At 44.0% G+C, this 18,233-nt stretch overlaps 1 protein-coding gene across 1 annotated transcript; it reads left to right on the forward strand.

The window, feature by feature from the left end:
- Positions 1-197: 197 nt before the first annotated feature.
- Positions 198-16,970, forward strand: LOC142560503 (pre-mRNA-splicing factor SYF2). The gene is made up of 6 exons (XM_075672663.1): positions 198-454; positions 598-723; positions 851-968; positions 1,156-1,246; positions 16,555-16,653; positions 16,727-16,970. The coding sequence occupies exons 1-6, from the start codon at positions 371-373 to the stop codon at positions 16,890-16,892; spliced, it is 684 nt and encodes a 227-aa protein (XP_075528778.1). The 5' UTR covers positions 198-370; the 3' UTR covers positions 16,893-16,970.
- The last annotated feature ends 1,263 nt before the right edge of the window (positions 16,971-18,233 follow it).

Below are 18,233 nucleotides of genomic sequence, written 5' to 3' on the forward strand. Positions count from 1 at the left end.
ACAATTGCAGCAAATTACTTTTAAATCAGATCATAATACTTAAATATCAAATGTAAATCTTTGTTTAACTAGAACATCATAAATTTTAAACGACTTAGATGGCATCAAGCAGCTCAAGCATGGATAAGCTCAAGTATTGGCTCAAGCCGCACGGTTTAGTTTTCCTTTTTTTATCTGGCAACCAATGTTATTTTCCTTTCTTTTGCTGTTAGCCACTCTCGCCCTCTTTCGCGCACAGTAGTAAATCTGTTGTAAGTTATGTGTAGTAACTTGCCCGTGCGGTCAGCGGCTTACTAGTTATTACGTGCACTTGCTTGTCGTGTTCTAATGTAACAAGTGCCCTTTGCATCTCACAACTTCCCTGAACACAATGTCAGACGGACAGCCCTGTTCGTCTACGTCGAGTAAGCGATCGGAGCTATTGGAGCGTCTACGCACTCTTCACATGCGACGGGTGAGTAATGCGCGTCGTAGTGTTGTTGCTGTTTGAAGTGCTATGCGTGTTGGGCTGGATTCATATTGACGTTGTAATGAATTTCACATAGACGAGCCACCCATACTGTGAAAATTGCTTACTGGTTGCGGCTTGCTTTGTAGAATGAAGCCAGAACGCTGAACCACAAAGAAGTAATCGAAGAGGATAGGAAATCAAAACTGCCATCTAATTGCGAAAACAAGCAAAAGTGGGCACAGTACAAACTAGAAGAGGAGCAGAAGTATGAGGTAACCGGCGTTCTCATAAAAAAAAAATAAGTTTCTTCAAGTTTTTCTAGGGTCTGTTAGCCGTGCTGCGGAAGAAAAAGTGCATTATTTGAGGCCGCGCCATAATCGTCCGTGGTTTCGCTTGTAGGATGCTGCTAAGCGAGGTGAAGACTACTCACGGATCAAACTGCTGAACATCAGTGCTGATGAAGCAGAACGCTTGGATCGCAAGAAGAAAAGAAAAAACCCCGACGTTGGTTTCTCAGGTACGTCCTGCCCTTCTCGAAACCTACACTCCTTCGACTGCTGCTAATGACTTCAAGCCTCCATCTTATTGCGGACTTGTCTCGTTTCGATTTATTATGCGACAGTACTGATTGGTTTATATGTCCATAAGAAAAACCCGTTTTCGAACATGTGCAAATTAAGATCATTCTGCTCTCATTATTGCAGATTATGAGGCAGCAACTGTCCGGCAGTACCAACGCCTTGTGAAGCAGATCAAGCCAGACTTCGATCACTATGAAAGGAAAAAGGAAGAAATGTAAGTTGTGTTTAAAGAGTGGTATGTTTTACTTTTCTTAAGTTGCTTTGTGGAAGAAGTGCCGCATCCTTCTGTACTCATGCTGTCGCCATTACATAGTAGTGACATAAAAGAAAAATAGAACTAGTCATTAGAGAATATGCTTAGCACCCTATGTTTCCAATTTGATAATTGAAGGATAAAAAAAAATTCGAACTATTTCCTTAAAAGAGTAGGTCAGGCCAAAATTACGGACTGGTCCACCGTCCGAAACGACAAACACACCAGAAGCCTCGAGGACATCGAGGAGTGGACCAAAATGTGATGGACTTGGTTACCACGTATACAAAGACCATCCAACTCGCTGCAGACAATCCCGAAGTTGACACACAGCTACTTCACCTCTGGGAGGCCAGATGAGGACTTTTGAAGCACTGGAAGAAGCAGAAGAGAAACTGCGAACTCAAGATCCACATTGCCGTAATCTCCTTAGAGGGGCAGGAGTATGCTGAAATACTCGGACGCCAGAACTGGAATAAAGTATGCAACGAATTACAGGGAACCCTAAGTGACTGAAAAACCTGGGACATTCTAAAGTCCCTCCTGGCCAAGACGAAATCAAGAACTGTCACCAGGCAACACATACAAAGTCTTATACACAACTTTCAGGGCACTGAGGAAGAAGTACTCGAAGCCGTCGCCGAGAAATACCTTAGAGACAAGCAACAATGGAAGGTGCAGCCTGTCATCCACCCGGAGTACAAGGGGGAACCCAACCCGGGTCTAGACCAACCTTTCACTAAGTTGGAGATTGTGGCAGCTTTAAGAAACCTCACAAGAAACACTACTCTCGGACAAGACAAAATTAATAACACCCTCCGTTACCTGGATGACAGGGCAACGGAGAGTTTACTAAAGTAAATAAATAAAAGCTGGGCGATCGGCAGTTTACCGGCCTCCTGGAAGCATGTGGACGTAACGATGATCCCGAAACCTGCCAAGCCCATCAAGCTATAGACCGTTTTTTTCGTAGGCGCCGCTATATTGTGAACGCAGTGGCGCCGCCTATGAGCAGCGCCATACTGGCTTGGGTGAAAGCGGTCTTTTGCATGGCAGGTATACGCTTGGCGGTAGGTTCTGGCGTTTGTTTTCGCGGTCGTGCGGTCTGTTTAGTATGGCGTGCGTCTTCTACATGGTAAACGGTTCTGTGAGGCGTGCTGAAGTGGTTTAAGCCATCATGGCCGGAATTTCTGCTGGCGTTGAGGTCGACAGAACACGCAGCGCGATGTGTGCACGCATATTTGAGCCTATGATCAGCCTTGGAGATCAATTGTGTATTTCTGAATGTTCTAATCACTAATGTGACCTTATTGCAGTATTATCCTCTATTGCTAAGCTGCGGTTTAGGAGCCATGAAACATACTCGACGATCGTAGCAGCGAGGGTACCGTTCTGCTACGATAGGAGCTGTGATGTTATAATTTGACAAGCGTTCAAACTGTTCGCTGCAGGTTACATTGCGTGACTACTTGGTTCAATGGATGAGGTTTCCGCCCCTGAATAAAATAGTTTTGGCAAGTAATAGCAGCATACCGTACAGTCTGAATTAAGCTTGTCCAGCAAAGGGACTGTTTACGAACTGTGCGAGCATCCTAAGCAGTGGTAGGTGCTGGATTACAGATATCTTCGTTCTATATACCACATGGTCCAAGCATACTGCATCAGCGGTTATATATTCATAAACGTTGTGTGGCGTGACTATGCGAGGTCGTATTGCGGCATTAGCCCGTTTTCTCTTGCTTTTTCGAGAAAGAGGATGATAACCAAATTTTGCTTTCGGTTGAGTTTGTTCCACTCTCTACAACGCACTCACACGTATTACGGAAATTATGTCCTCAAACATAGGCATCGCATTCTTTTTATGCGATCCCTCTCATATATTATGGCTGTATACAGGCCAAAAAGGCAGTGCCGAAGCACACAACTTGCATATGTATTGTGCTGGTTCACCAACCACAGTGATCGCTGGCTTGAGCAGCGCCATCGGCCTCATGCAGGAAGGCTAGCGTAGACGTATGGTAATTTGAAGCTTACTAGACTTGAAATGCGCAAGAACAAGGCCGTTGCATCACAAATATTTGATAGCGCCTGCTGCTTAGATGTTTCGTGGTTGCCTTAGGTTGGCCGTGCACGAGCATGCGCTCGTGCTTTATGTTTTACTCCCTACGCCAAGCGATAAGATAGTGAGCAGATTTACCATTTCAAGCTGCTAATACAGAGACACCAGTTTTCTTTGTTGAATTAATACCGGTATACGCAAAATACTTCACAACACATACACACACCACGACTGATAATGTGCGTACACCGCGGCTGATAAAGCGCGTCACATTTTTGCGCCCCCAAGAGATATTGCCGCCTACTGTAGTTACCGATGCACCGAAAGGCTGCCCTGACGACCTTATATGAACAGACATGGTGTAAATTTCACAAAGTAGGATCTAAAACATCTCGAAATCGTTCCGCAGCACGCGACAGCAATACTTTCAATCAGCGCCGCGCCAGATCGCCCAAGCCAGAGAGGAGGAAAGGCTCTACGCGCACCCTATCCTCCTTGCCCGATGAAAAGGTCTATAGAACTTACGTCCAATCTCCCTCACATCGTGTGCAGGGAAATTCTTCAAGCACATGGTCCACAATCGACTCTTGCCCTATCTGGAAGAAGGGGAACACCTGCTGAACACTATGTTCGGTTTCCAGCTTAACCTCTCCACCCAGGACATTTTGCTACAGCTAAAAGAAGTCACCGTTGGCCTCAGAACACACCACAAGAATGCCATCCCGGCACTGATGTGAAGGGGGCATTCGACGTCTCCCACGAAGCAGTGCTAAACAGCCTACAACATACCAACGGTGGACGTACAACTATGTCCGGGACCTGATGGGTCAAACAGCGACCATAGGCCTGGGGAACCTCAGGACTGACAAGATTCAAATACTGCAGAAAGCAACCCCCCCAGCTGTCAGTGAGCTCTCCATTGCTCTTCAGTACAGCAATGAGGGGATTGCCAAACCTTATTGGACAACATCAGGGGTATTCGTCACGCAATCTACGTGGACAACCTGACCGTGTGGAAGCCATCGACAGGACCAAGTGTTATCTACACTGTTGCAGTCTCTCTTGCACCCCGGATAGGTCGGAGCTCCTAATCCTCCAAAAGAGGACAAAAGGGTGGCCTCCTCAGGAGACACCGGATTCAACAGTGACCCTGCATGGAGTCAACATACCCAACGTGGACGCACTCTGTATCCTGAGCCTCACTTTCCAGGACAGTGCCAGTCTCAACGCCATTAAAAAGCTGCAAGCAACAGTTACCCAAGTCACTCACCTGGTGCGAAGAATAACTAAAAGAAAGCATGGCATGAAAGAGCTGGGCACGATAAAGTTAATACAAGCCCTGATAATGAGCTTACGGCACTCTGTACCTGGGTCTCAAGAACAGCGAGAGGGACAAAGTGAACACTCTCATACGAAAGACCTACAAACTGGCACTGGGGCTTCCCCCGACGACGTCGACGGAGAAGCTACTCAGCCTGGGCATCCATAATGCTTGGGAGGAACTAGCTGAGGCCCACAAGATGAGTCGGATAGAGTGACTCAAGCTCATCAGCACCAGCAGGGACGCGCTAAGAAGAGTGGGCTACCCAGTGGAATATGAATTCAGATAACAGCGGGTCCCTCTACCCCTGACAGAGGAGATCGTGGTGGCCAGCATCCAGTGAAACATGCATTCGGAACACAACAGAGAAAGGAGGCAAGCAAGAGTACATCATCATCATCATCAGCCTGGTTACGCCCACTGCAGGGCAAAGGCCTCTCCCATACTTCTCCAACAAACCTGATCATGTACTAATTGTGGCCATGTCGTCCCTGCAAACTTCTTAATCTCATCCGCCCACCTAAATTTCTGCCGCCCCCTGCTACGCTTCCCTTCCCTTGGAATCCAGTCCGTAACTCTTAATGACCATCGGTTATCTTCCCTCCTCATTACATGTCCTGCCCATGCCCATTTCTTTTTCTTGATTTCAACTAAGATGTCATTAACTCGCGTTTGTTCCCTAACCCGATCTGCTCTTTTCTTATCCCTTAACGTTACACCCACCAATCTTCTCTCCATAGCTCGTTGCGTCGTCCTCAATTTGAGTAGAACCCTTTTCGTAAGCCTCCAGGTTTCTGCCCCGTAGGTGAGTACTGGTAAGACACAGCTATTATTCACTTTTCTCTTGAGGGATAATGGCAACCTGCTGTTCATGATCTGAGAATGCCTGCCAAACGCACCCCAGCCCATTCTTATTCTTCTGATTATTTCCGTCTCATGATCCGGATCCGCCGTTACTACCTGCCCTAAGTAGATGTATTTCCTTACCACTTCCAGTGCCTCGCTACCTATTGTAAATTGCTGTTCTCTTCCGAGACTGTTAAACATTTCTTTAGTTTTCTGCAGATTAATTTTTAGACCCACTCTTCTGCTTTGCCTCTCCAGGTCAGTGAGCATGCATTGCAATTGGTCCCCTGAGTTACTAAGCAAGGCAATATCATCAGCGAATCGCAAGTTACTAAGGTATTCTCCATTAACTTTTATCCCCAATTCTTCCCAATCCAGGTCTCTGAATACCTCCTGTAAACACGCTGTGAATAGCATTGGAGAGATCGTATCTCCCTGCCTGACGCCTTTCTTTATTGGGATTTTGTTGCTTTGCTTATGGAGGACTATGGTGGCTGTGGAGCCGCTATACATATCTTTCAGTATTTTTACATACGGCTCGTCTACACCCTGATTCCGTAATGCCTCCATGACTGCTGAGGTTTCGACAGAATCAAACGCTTTCTTGTAATCAATGAAAGCTATATATAAGGGTTGGTTATATTCTGCACATTACTCTATCACCTGATTGATAGTGTGAATATGGTCTATTGTAGAGTAGCCTTTATGGAATCCTGCCTGGTCCTTTGGTTGACAGAAGTCTAAGGTGTTCCTGATTCTATTTGCGATTACTTAGTAAATAGTTTGTAGGCAACTGACAGTAAGCTGATCGGTCTATAATTTTTCAAGTCCTTGGCGTCCCCTTTCTTATGGATTAGGATTATGTTAGCGTTCTTCCAAGATTCCGGTACGCTCGAGGTTATGAGGCATTGCGTATACAGTGTGGCCAGTTTCTCTAGAACAATCTGCCCACCATCCTTCAACAAATCTGCTGTTACCTGATCCTCCCCAGCTGCCTTCCCCCTTTGCATATCTCCCAAGGCTTTCTTTACTTCTTCCGGCGTTACCTGTGGGATTTCGAATTCCTCTAGACTATTTTCTCTTCTAGTATCGTCGTGGCTCCCACTGGTATGGTCTAAATCTCTATAGAACTCCTCAGCCACTTGAACTATCTCATCCATATTAGTAATGATATTGCTGGCATTGTCTCTTAATGCATACATCTGATTCTTGCCAATTCCTAGTTTCTTCTTCACTGCTTTTAGGCTTCCTCCGTTCCTGAGAGCATGTTCAATTCTATCCGTATTATACTTCCTTATGTCAGCTGTCTTACGCTTGTTGATTAACTTCGAAAGTTCTGCCAGTTCTATTCTAGCTGTAGGGTTAGAGGCTTTCATACATTGGCGTTTCTTGATCAGATCTTTCGTCTCCTGCGATAGTTTAGTGGTATCCTGCCTAACGGAGTTTCCACCGACTTCCATTGCACACTCCTTAATGCACACTCCTTAAGCAAGAGTACAATCTCTACCTAAGGCCTATGAAGGACCAAGAAGTGGAGAAGTCAGATACACTGACATGGCAAAGTACAAGAACAGAGCAGCCCACACTGTCAGCGTGATCAACGGCCAGGGAGAAGAGGTAGCAGTGGCCTCTATGAATGCTCCAAACATCGACACCGCAAAAGAAACGGCGGTAGCTCTGGTGGCCACAATGGGCAAGCGAGAGGAAATCACATCACAGTCATCAATGACTCACAAACAGCATGCAGGAATTACCAAAAGGGCTGCATTTCTAAACAAGCCCTGAGTATCCTCGAGAAACTGGACAATTTTCAACTAATATACCTTGTCTGGGTCCCAGGACATGAGTCCCTGGCAGGTAATCTAGCGGCTCACGCTGCTGCCCAAGATCCCATTCTCCCAGCTATCCCACCGGCTTCACGAGCCCCGGTAGACCTACACGATGGCATCTCAAAGATGTACAGCGACGTCCTGAGCCACTACAGACTGGGTAGGAGAACCTACGTGCCCCTGCATGCCAAGGTGACTATAGAAGAGGCGGAGATTTTCTGCAAACTACAGACCAGCACATTCTCGCACGGCATCCTGCTGCACGTCATGTATCCTGCGAGCTACACTTAAAGTGCGCCTTCTGATCTGCACTCAATGCCCTCTACCACATGGTATGGGAATATGGGCACAACCCATCGGTACCAAACATAACTGGATTAACCGTCGAGCACTGGGAGGCCCAGCTGAAAAGCCCGAGACGTGAAGACCAGCATTGTCTGGTGAACAGGGCCAAGCTATCGGCTCAGGCCTGCGGCATCCTGGACTAGGGCCGCCACCCACCTCGGACGACTCTACCATCAGCTCATTTTTACAAATGAAGTTTGTTCTTCCATCTCTTTGCACACATATAGCCAGTGAAATTCTTTAAGAAGTGTTCCGAACTTGAAGTTAATGCTGTCGTTTCCATTTCCCAAACTTACTTTTGTTTTAAATCTGATATCTTGGTGCTGCTGTTAAAGGTTACAATTGTATTTTATGTCTGTCTGCAGGATGGATGTAAACTATACAGAATTTGTCAGGCTTCAATGGCACATGGTAACATTGGGAATATACTACCTAGGCACTGCTTGTGCTCTTGAAGCTATATTGAAGCAGCGTGATATGACGAGGACAAAAAAGAAACTCGCAACAGGACTAGCGCTGTCTGCCAACTTTATTGAAAGAAGCACCAGCCATTAATAATCTTTCAAAAAAAAAAAAAAAGAACATTCTGATTCACAGGCATGCACACAGGTGGCACTAAAGGTACAGGTGTTTCTACAAATTTATCTTTTGCTTTTTCTATACAGTAAGGCTCTACAATTTCTTTTTCGGTTTTCGCATGTTACAGGAACCTGGTACTGCTCAACAGTACCAGGTTAAACGGTACCAGGCACATGCACATTTATTACAATGAACGGCTAGATGGCTACAGTACCGATTTTTTACCTTCAATATGAGCCAACTCGCCAAAATCAAGCTGTTGCTTTTAGTCTCTTTTGGCAGATATTGCTAAGCATTTTTTAACACTGAATCATGTCGGATACATTACAAGTCAGCAGATTTTATATTTTTCTAATCAAATAAATGAAAAATTTCTAGGGTTTAGCGTTCCAGAGCAACACTTAAATAAAAAACACCATAGTGGAGGAAACGGAACTACTATTGACCATGGAATTCTTAATCATGCACCAAAACCTTACATGAGCTTTTCTGCCCTCTGTCTCCAACAAGTTGTAGCAGCACATCGACTCAACAGCAGCATACCACAGTAAACCCTTGTTAACTCGAACTCTGATATCTTGAATATAGGTGAAGTCAAAATTTTTTTCCTGGCTTGATGTCAACTTCATGTAGTTTCACCTCTTATCTCAAAATGCTTTTGTGCCGTACTCCAAATATCTCAAAATCTCGACTGCGAAAATGTCGAAAAAGAGTAACTACCCAAAGGCTTTCGTACTTTGTGCACAGCTGCGACATCGCCAAAAAGTGACAAGACTGCAAGTTTGTAGCAAATTCCACTTTATTCTATGTCAATCTTGTCATCTACCGTTCAAAGCCATCTGGGATCTCCTTTATACTGTGGCCGGAGTGTTGCTCTGACCCCTGACGAAGCACATTAAGCACGAGAAGGTACACATGACCACCGCAACATGCATGCTCAAGTGCGCGCGGAACGATGTCAGTTGGCTTATTCGCCGTGTTCTGTGTTTCTATGTTTGTGTATCTCCGCACTACATTCGCCAAGACGAGGAATTTCCAATCCCATTTCTTATCCCACTTTGTCAGTGGTCATATCGATGCTCCACCCTTGTTATCAATAAAATAAGCCAGCTGAGAACGGTGGATAAAAGAGTGGCATATAATCTAGCAGAAGGCATGGCTACTAATTTGCAGGCCTGGGGTGGGATTCCTGGCTGATGTACTTTTTGGTATACTACATGCAACAGCGTTTGCTTGCCTCCATGCAAGGATCGCTGTTGCCTGTAGACACCCGATGTGTCAGGTGCCGAGTCGCACAATATCTTGCAAAAGTGATTTACCCAAAATACCGCTCCTGGTATAATTAATGAAGCCTTGTAGGAAACTTAGCGCCTACTGGCTCCTATTTTGAAAGGCTCTGTGCTGTCTATGCGAAGCCAGGGGCTTATGGTTTCGTGCATTCGCTTCTCTCGAAATTTTTCTCAGTTTTCACAACTTCTAGTTAACAGGGTGTTGCTGTATAGTTATTGTGGCGTGTTAAATGAGGAGAGAGACGTGTCTAACTGGTGTGGAACTACCTATATGTAGTCGGTTTGGCTTTTACACCTTTTATAGATTACATTTCAGAGTGTGGCCACACTTTCTGCACATCATCACGTGAAACTTTTCACAAGAATTGCAGCCCTCCGTTCCCTCATTTCAATAACTCCAGCATTATGCATAGATTCTTTGTTAAGGGCATGAACCTTTAGGCAGTAATCAGTTGAAACAAACTACAGTACAACCCTCTCAGAGTCAATGTCAGTCCTGTTTGAAATTCGCAGCTTTCAGTTACAAAACATGTTGTGACAGACAATTCTGTTCTTCACCAGCAAGTTTGGTGGTGCGATTACAATACCATGAAGCAGCCCTTCAATGACCACTGGGTCACTCGTGGCATCAGCTGCAGATACACTAGGACACATCGAAACTTTTAACTAGGACTTTCAGCACAGTTGAGAGTTCATGTACAGCCGTACAAATATGTAATAATTTTGCAGGAGCACCAACTGACAGGCACAAGGGGGGGGGGGGGGTGAGCTATGTTGCAGGAACTATGTTGAGCTGGATGGTATAGCTTAGCCGACCATGCTCACACAAGAGGATGCGATGTATGCATGTGTTTACCCTCGCTAGTGGACAGTTTTAATACGGTGAACACAAAGCTCTTGCATATGCTATACAATAGTGGGTACAAAATGTGCATGCAGAGAAAGCTATGAAGAGCTTTGCTTGTTATCTTTGCTTGTTATGTGCACTCACTAACTTCTGGAGTCAGCTTTGTAGGTTCTGTGTGGCTAGTTTAACAACATAGCGATGCCAAGGCTTCCCGCTTCAATCTGAATTTGGCATAGTTACTTGCTCTTCATCACAGCAGCAACAGACAAGTGGTAAAATCAGCTTTCACTTAGTCTCATCTCTCTTTGAGGATAAAATAACGATGTTTGCTATTGAGGTCAGAAATATGTATTATGCTGCCAGACATTTCTAAAGCTGTTGTGAAAGTGCTTTCATTTCTATATGCCAGATGATGCCACAGCATTTGGCATTGGCCATGTGTTTGCCATATGGGACACACCATTAAATATCTCATTCAGAGCCTGCGTATAGTATGACCATAGCCATTTCATGTGCATTTGCACAGACAACCAAGACATACGGTGTGCGAACATCAAAATTTTCGAATATGAATATTGAATAATGACATGCGCATGCGTTTATTAGCAAGTTGGCAGGGTGTCTACCAACCAGGAAAACCGGGAAAACCGGGAATTCTCAGGGAATTTGAACAGTCTGGAAAAACTCAGGGAATTTGTGCTTCTATCAGGGAAAATTAGCTGTAACATTATTGAAAGGGAACGAAAGTCGTGTTAATGCTGGCTCCAGTAACAGAGGAATCGCAACGAATCGTCATTGACGCCGTGTCATCGGCACGATGTATTGCCAGAGTAGTTAACGACCGATTTTCTAGACGCCCCATTTTTCGGACATGCCCGATAATTTGCACGGCTTTGCGGCACCACCACGTACTCCATATAGTCAATGTATATTGCCCTGGCGGCAGGTCCTAAATGGCATTAATCAAAGCCGCCACCGCCACTATCTTGATTATCTCGCCGCCTCGAACCGGCACTCTCTCACGCAGATCCGCTGGCAGCCGTAACCACCACCGCGGCAACGTTAGGCCTAGCTGCTTCTATGTTCGCTATTAAGCTTCTTGCCGTGCGGTGCCGTGTTTTTCATTGAAAGAATTCGCCGCTATCACCAGTGGCACCGACTCCGCCTTTGTAATCCTCGCGATTAGCTTTGAAGCTCGCAGAGCACAGCGCGTTGTGTAATGTCAGTCTTCGAAAGTTAGCTTCGCCTGAGTACATTAGTGTTAGGCGGTGAAACATAACGAGCGTGGGAAGGGGCAATTGTCACGGGACACAGTATGTATTCCTTAATTATACACACGTGCACCCCCATCTCCTGTCACAGTACGAGCACCGATATGCCTAGTAAGTGTAGTGGCAGGCCTTAAGAGCTTTTTCGAGCGATTGAAAGGCGGCCTTACAATGTCTTCTGTCATCTCTTCGTCGCGGGTCATGTGAACAACTCGTGTCGGAGATACGAGAAATGCACCATCACATGATCACAAAAGGACACGACGTCGTGTTTCAGTGGCTGCCTGGTCATTGCGGTATCTCCGGCAACGACCTCGCTGACGAAGCTGCTAGGAAAGCACACGAAGGAGCAACCCTTGTTTCTATGCCTTTATCGCGGACCGATGCAGCCCAACACTTAGGCAAGCTAGCGCACTCTTTGACATTGGAGAAGTGGCACACACCTGAATTCACTCAACATCGATTGCATTCCCTCGATCCCTTTATGCAACTGTGGCTGTTACCAGGTCTTCCGCGAAATGAGGAAATAGTGCTGTGCCGCTTACGCTTGGGCGTCGCATTCACCAATGCATATGCATTTTTGATTGGAATGGCTGATAGCGCCGAGTGCAATGCCTGTGGTGTCGAGGAAACCATAGAACACCTACTGTGCTACTGCCCATCTTTTGAAGATGAAAGGCAAGACCTCTGCGCAGCTCTCAATTAGCTAGATGGAAAGCCGTTCACCTTGAACAAGATCTTGGGACCATGGCCTCGCATATCGCAGCTACAAAAGGCCACAAAAGCGCTGCTGCGATATTTGAACGATACCAGATTGAGTCAGCGTCTGTGATCGACTGACCGACTGATATCCCCAGTGGACTTTCTCTTTTAATCTTCCTGTCCCCCTTTCCCTTTCCCCAGTGTAGGGTAACCAACCGGGCTCAGTCCTGGTTAACCTCCCTACCTTTCATTTATCATTTTCTCTCTCTCTTCTTTTTTTTTTTTTTTTTTCGGGCGTGCCTGTGGCAATTTTAGCCTTTAAGGGCAGTTAAAGACAGGCATTCATTATTTTTGGACTGCCCGATTTTCGGATGTTTTTGCGGCCCCTAGGGTATCCGAAAAATCGGACGTTGACTGTACAACTGACCAAGAGGATGCTTCAGATGATCCATGTGGTGAAAGCGTGGTAGAAGGAGGATGAGAACAGAAAGGACCGACGCACTGAGGAATTAACAAGAAAGGAAGGGTGCCGCCGCCTTTTTGAAGGAGCTTGAGCTAAAGAAACTAAGTGTTGGCTGACGCTGAGATATAGGTGTCCCTCATCCAAACCAAAATAAACTGTTTTAAGCAGTGAAACCCAACACAGATGTTGCGTACGGGCTGAGAGTATGTCAGGACAGTTGAGGTTGACTTCCCAGCTGCTGAGAGAGAACCTTAGTTGTGACAAAGTTCAGGGCCTCATACAGATCGAGCTTGCTATCAGTTGATAGAAATAGCTCATATTAAAAAATATTTACTTATGTATGCATCTCCTTTTCATTCGTATTTGAAAATGTTCGACTCAATTTGGAATGGGCTTTACCATTTCTTTCGCTGTGCATATTACTAACACCTTCCTTCTGTTTTCTTTTTAAATAAAATAGATATTAATCCTTACTATTCAAACTGGATTAATTCATTTTTTTTTTTCAGCATGCTTACTAGAGAGTGACAGCATCGGGCAACGTGGGGTCAGCTTGTCTTGACATAAAACAAAGTTCTGGCTCATTCAGGGAATTTTTCAAAGGTGCTCAGGGAAAACCTAGAAAACTCAGGGAATTTGGAAATGTCAACTTGGTAGACACCCTGGTTGGGCTAGTTTGTTATTTTGGAACATTGACAATGTAAGGGTTAATTTGTTATGTAGCAACATTGCCGTTACATTGTCAATGTTAAAAAAAACTAGACTAGTAATGGTTATACTAAAACATTGTGTATTTGACTCATGTTAACTTGGAAAAGTTAGTAATTCCCACTAAGTGTCCTTGCCAGCCTGTGCCTTATTATACCGCATCAACTGCCCGTAAACTCGGAAGCATTTGACCCTGTGCCAGTTGTCACTCAGTGCACTTGCTGTCAAGCAATAAGCTCAGACTTGGGAGGGGCGCTGTAAAAAAAAAAAAATTTAGGAAAGAAACTGCACTTCGCTGTCCGCAAACCCGTGCCCCTTGCTATTGAGAGGCTTGCATTCCCGCAAAATTTCACGTTTGGTGGCTAGGTGTGCTTTACGGGAGAAATTTCACTAGCAGCACGAAAGCATCACAAAATTCAGCACAAAATCGCTTCAATATTCTTATATTAGATAGAAACCAATTCTTAAAACTGTGTTTGCTCTTGCACAGCCAGCAATATATTCAATTTGATTCGAATATTCCTATCCAACCGAATATTCAAACTTTTCTAATATCTGCATACTCCTACACTCTTAAGCAAAATTGCACCAAATTACACACAATAATAACAGTCATCTGTCTTGTCCGTATTTCCTTTCTTTAGCGTGGTGAGCCCGGTACTCCCCAGTAACGAACGGCATGCGCATTATCAGCATGACATATCATTCCCGACAGGAAAGTAGTGGGCGAGGCGTTTTCAAGAAAGGAAACGCAAGCAAGGCAGATGACGATTGTTGTTGTGTGGCAGAGATACACTCCAAAGGGTATAACTTTGCCTAAGAGTGTACTGAAAATCTATACTGAAACTGTCTAATTTCATAGGTGCAAACCATGACATGGCATTGACCATTGTGTCAGACAGTGTTCCCATGATATTATTAAAAACATACACACGCAAAGCCTGAACTACCAACTGATTTAATTATTCAAAGGACAGTACATAGAGGGCAATTTTTTCACAGGCACAACACAGGACTCAGATGTGGCAGGGCTATTATGTATATCTATAATGCAACAAATTGGCCTCAAGTGCCATCTCAGCAGAACATAATATAATCGGCATATCACTGACACACACAGGACCTTTTTCATTCTGATTAAATAAGCATCCATGAGCTCACATGCTGTTTTATTGCCACTCCTACCTAGAATCTTAACATGTAAAAAGTACAGCTCACATGAGCAAGCTTTGCAGTGCTCGCTAGGATGTGCACCATCCTATTTATTGAAATTGTTCGGATGGTTCCTCAGACGGTCATTTAGACATCAGCTCGTTTGGCCCATGTAGGACTTGTTGCATCTGAGAGGTATTTCGTAGACAACCCCCACATCGTAATGCACAAAGTGCTTGGTGTGCATGAGCTCTACGTGTAAAACAGCCACTGACAAATACATAATGGAGTAACAGGATACGAATTCCTAGTACCCAACTAATATTGTAAGGGCTCCTTGATTTGACTGCACTATTTTGTGAAAATGCTGTACACAAGCTCATGATTGACAAGTACTGCTCATGCCTCCTCCCCCCCCCTTTTTTTTCTTTTTTAACTCTGAATTTAAGTGAATGAGTGCAGACATGTATTCATGTTCACTTCACATGGCTCTTCTTTGTGCCTTTTTCCTGTTCCCTTGCTTCATGCTGTGTACTTTACACCGGGAACAACATATATAGTAAGTCTAAACACCAACTTGCTTAAGGACAAGTTCTTATGGAATAGACGTTCGGTTGTCATAGGCTACTGCAAGCAACAACTGTATTGCTGAAAGGAGAGCTGACATTAAAAAATTTTGCGGATCCCACACATCTGGTGCAAGGCAGAGAATGCTGCTTCGCATTAAAGATATTCATTTCCATGGAGAGGTGGGCTAATTTTGGATGCAAGAATAAGAAATAAAGAAATTTTTTGTCGGAGTGTAGTGTTTGTACAGACCTTGCTGTAGTGCATTTTCATTGCCACCACCAAAGAAATTGCTGCTTGCATGTCAGATGTAAATGACATTATCACAGGACCTTACAAGTGCATATCATTTGACCGCAAATAAAGACTGGGACAGCGGAAGAGAACACAAAAACGAAACTACTGCCCGTGTTGTTTTTGTGCTCTCTTCCGCTGTCCCCGTCTTTATTTGCGGTCAATATGATATGCAGTAAACACCAACTAGGCCAAACTGAAGTTCTTCTGTAGCATATATCTCGTACAGATGGCCCTTCTTTCTGTGTTCCATCATCTTTCGTGAAATACTGCCTGTGTTTTGTGTTCTCCTCTGCTGTCCCCGTCTTTATTTGCAATCAGTATGATATGCAGTGAACACCAACTAGGCCAAACTGAAGTTCTTACAAGTGCAGCAAGTTCTACAGCATTAAAAACCCAACACACTTCCATGAGTTTGCATTGTTATATACAATGGTCTACATATAGCATGTAAAGAAAATGCAAATCCTATAGTAACAATAAAATTCAAACAGCGCTAGACAACAGGACCAGAAAGAGGAGGAGACAAACAGAGGAGACCTCTTTCTGGTCCTGTCGTCTAGCGCTGTTTGAATTTTATTGTTACCATGGAACACCAACTCGCCCGATCCGTTGCCCTTCTGCAAATCCTATAGCCTAGTTGTCAGGATGCTGGCTTTTGAATTCTTACCGCTGTTGTCGCCATAACTTTTGTATTTGCTTTTTATGCATACTCTCTTGTTTTCCCGTTACGGCCAAAATTTGTACCTTTGTTGTAGTGAAACAAATCTTAAATGGCTGCAAAAGACAGCCATATTGAGACTCGCAAGCATTGCATTTACGTAGGTCCCATATGGTCATCTGATCAGAAAGTGGTAAAATTACAGCAAAATTTATGTTTACCCAAATAAAAAAAGTGAAACTGCTCTGAGCACGTTTTTTAAATTATTATTATTATTATTATTATTATTATTATTATTATTATTATTATTATTATTATTATTATTATTATCTTTTGCAGGGGTGATGCAATGTTTCCAACCAGAGACACTATCATCCATGGCCTGCACAAGGACACCAAGGAGGACATAGACCGCATGGTGGACGACATTGAAAAACAGTAAGCTTTCTTTTCCTTTTCTTCCAAGGATAACTATTATGTTTACCAATAATTACATTCTTAATCTTTGTAGGATTGAAAAGAGAAACAAGTACAGCCGGCGACGACGTTTCAACGATGATGAGGACATCGATTACATCAATGAGCGCAACATGAAGTTCAACAAAAAGCTGGATCGTTTCTATGGAAAGTACACGGCAGAAATCAAGCAAAATCTTGAAAGAGGAACTGCTGTATAATGTTGCAGCTCTTGCACAGCAAATTTTTTTTTCTATTCATACACACGAATGTAAACTAATAAACAAGTGCTTACCATACCAAAACCTTCTTTCATTCACAGCACACCTTAACTCTTTCATTACCACTAGAAATATGCTCATTTTGGGGGGGTCTTGTTTTAACGTTTTATTATTTCATTTCAAGACGTAGTTGCGACGGATACTGTAATACATGTAATTATAGCCTGATGACTGGTGTTTTGAATGGATGTATAGCAGTAATAATTGCTCAGCCAATTTTTGAGAATTCTTATGTGAAACACAAATGAAAGTAATAATGTGCTATATTTAGTATAAGTACTGAGTTAAAAAAAGCTGAAATATACAAAATATGCACCTGGTTCCTAGCTTTTGCAAGTCGGATCGGGCAAAAACGTTATTATGGTTTGTTGGCGTCGAAACTGGGCACAGTGATGCCTATGCTATGCAGGAAAGCAGTTTTGCAAATGTGAAAATGGGTAAGTTACTATTGTGCAGAGTGCACTTGTTTTTATTCATTGCTGCAGGCACTTGGTTCATTTTTTACTGCATTCTTTAGGATCGCGAAGCAATGGTTGTCAGGTCAGGGAGCATGCAGAAGCCTTTTCTGTGCAATTAAGCCGGTCTACTGCCACTGCAGCCTCCACAAATTTTGTTCAGTTCCTGTACAGCAATGAATAAGGGCACTTGCACAAGCAGTGTTCAAAACGTAAGGTATTGGATAGCTAGTCAAGCTTCAGTCCAAGGTCAGTCTGAAATCAACTGCGTGCTTTTGTGCGAATGAAAACTGCACACGATAGGAAGGATTGCTCGTAATAATTTGTACATATGCTGTCGAAGCGCTTCTGGTTAAATCAACCCACAGTGGGGAAAACAAAGTTGCACTTGATATTAGTTGAACACAATTATCAAAATAACACGCACTCATGAGCATCTACTGTTGTTTGAGACATTGTTAAAACAGCCTATTGGAAAAGTGACAACCCAAGAGAAGTTTTTGAGTCTTCGCTGCTGCCGTCATGTAAAAGTTGGGTTGCCAAGTCGACCAAAGTGCAAATATTGCTTTTTATTGAAGTGCTAGGAGCACTGGAGGCTAGTTTTGACAATATTTATCAAAACGTACCCATAGATGCTCTCTTCCTAGATTTCCAAAAGGCTTTCGACAAGGTTCCTCACGAATGGCTCTTCCTAAAACTATCGTGTCTTAATCCTTGTGTTCTCCAATGGATACGCAACTTTCTGACTAGCCGTCAACAGTTCATTTAGGCTAACCAATGCTCGTCTAATTTATCACCCGTTATAACCGGCGTGCCGCCAAGCACT

This window comes from Dermacentor variabilis, chromosome 1, assembly GCF_050947875.1.
Source record: "Dermacentor variabilis isolate Ectoservices chromosome 1, ASM5094787v1, whole genome shotgun sequence".
Classification (NCBI taxonomy): domain Eukaryota; kingdom Metazoa; phylum Arthropoda; class Arachnida; order Ixodida; family Ixodidae; genus Dermacentor; species Dermacentor variabilis.

Bases quoted from the DNA above. Each gene is read 5' to 3' on its own strand.
- LOC142560503 (XM_075672663.1), top strand. From the start codon at position 371: ATGTCAGACGGACAGCCCTGTTCGTCTACGTCGAGTAAGCGATCGGAG. The intron at 455-597 runs GTGAGTAATGCG...CTTGCTTTGTAG, and splicing joins GCACTCTTCACATGCGACGG to AATGAAGCCAGAACGCTGAA. The intron at 724-850 runs GTAACCGGCGTT...TTTCGCTTGTAG, and splicing joins AAGAGGAGCAGAAGTATGAG to GATGCTGCTAAGCGAGGTGA.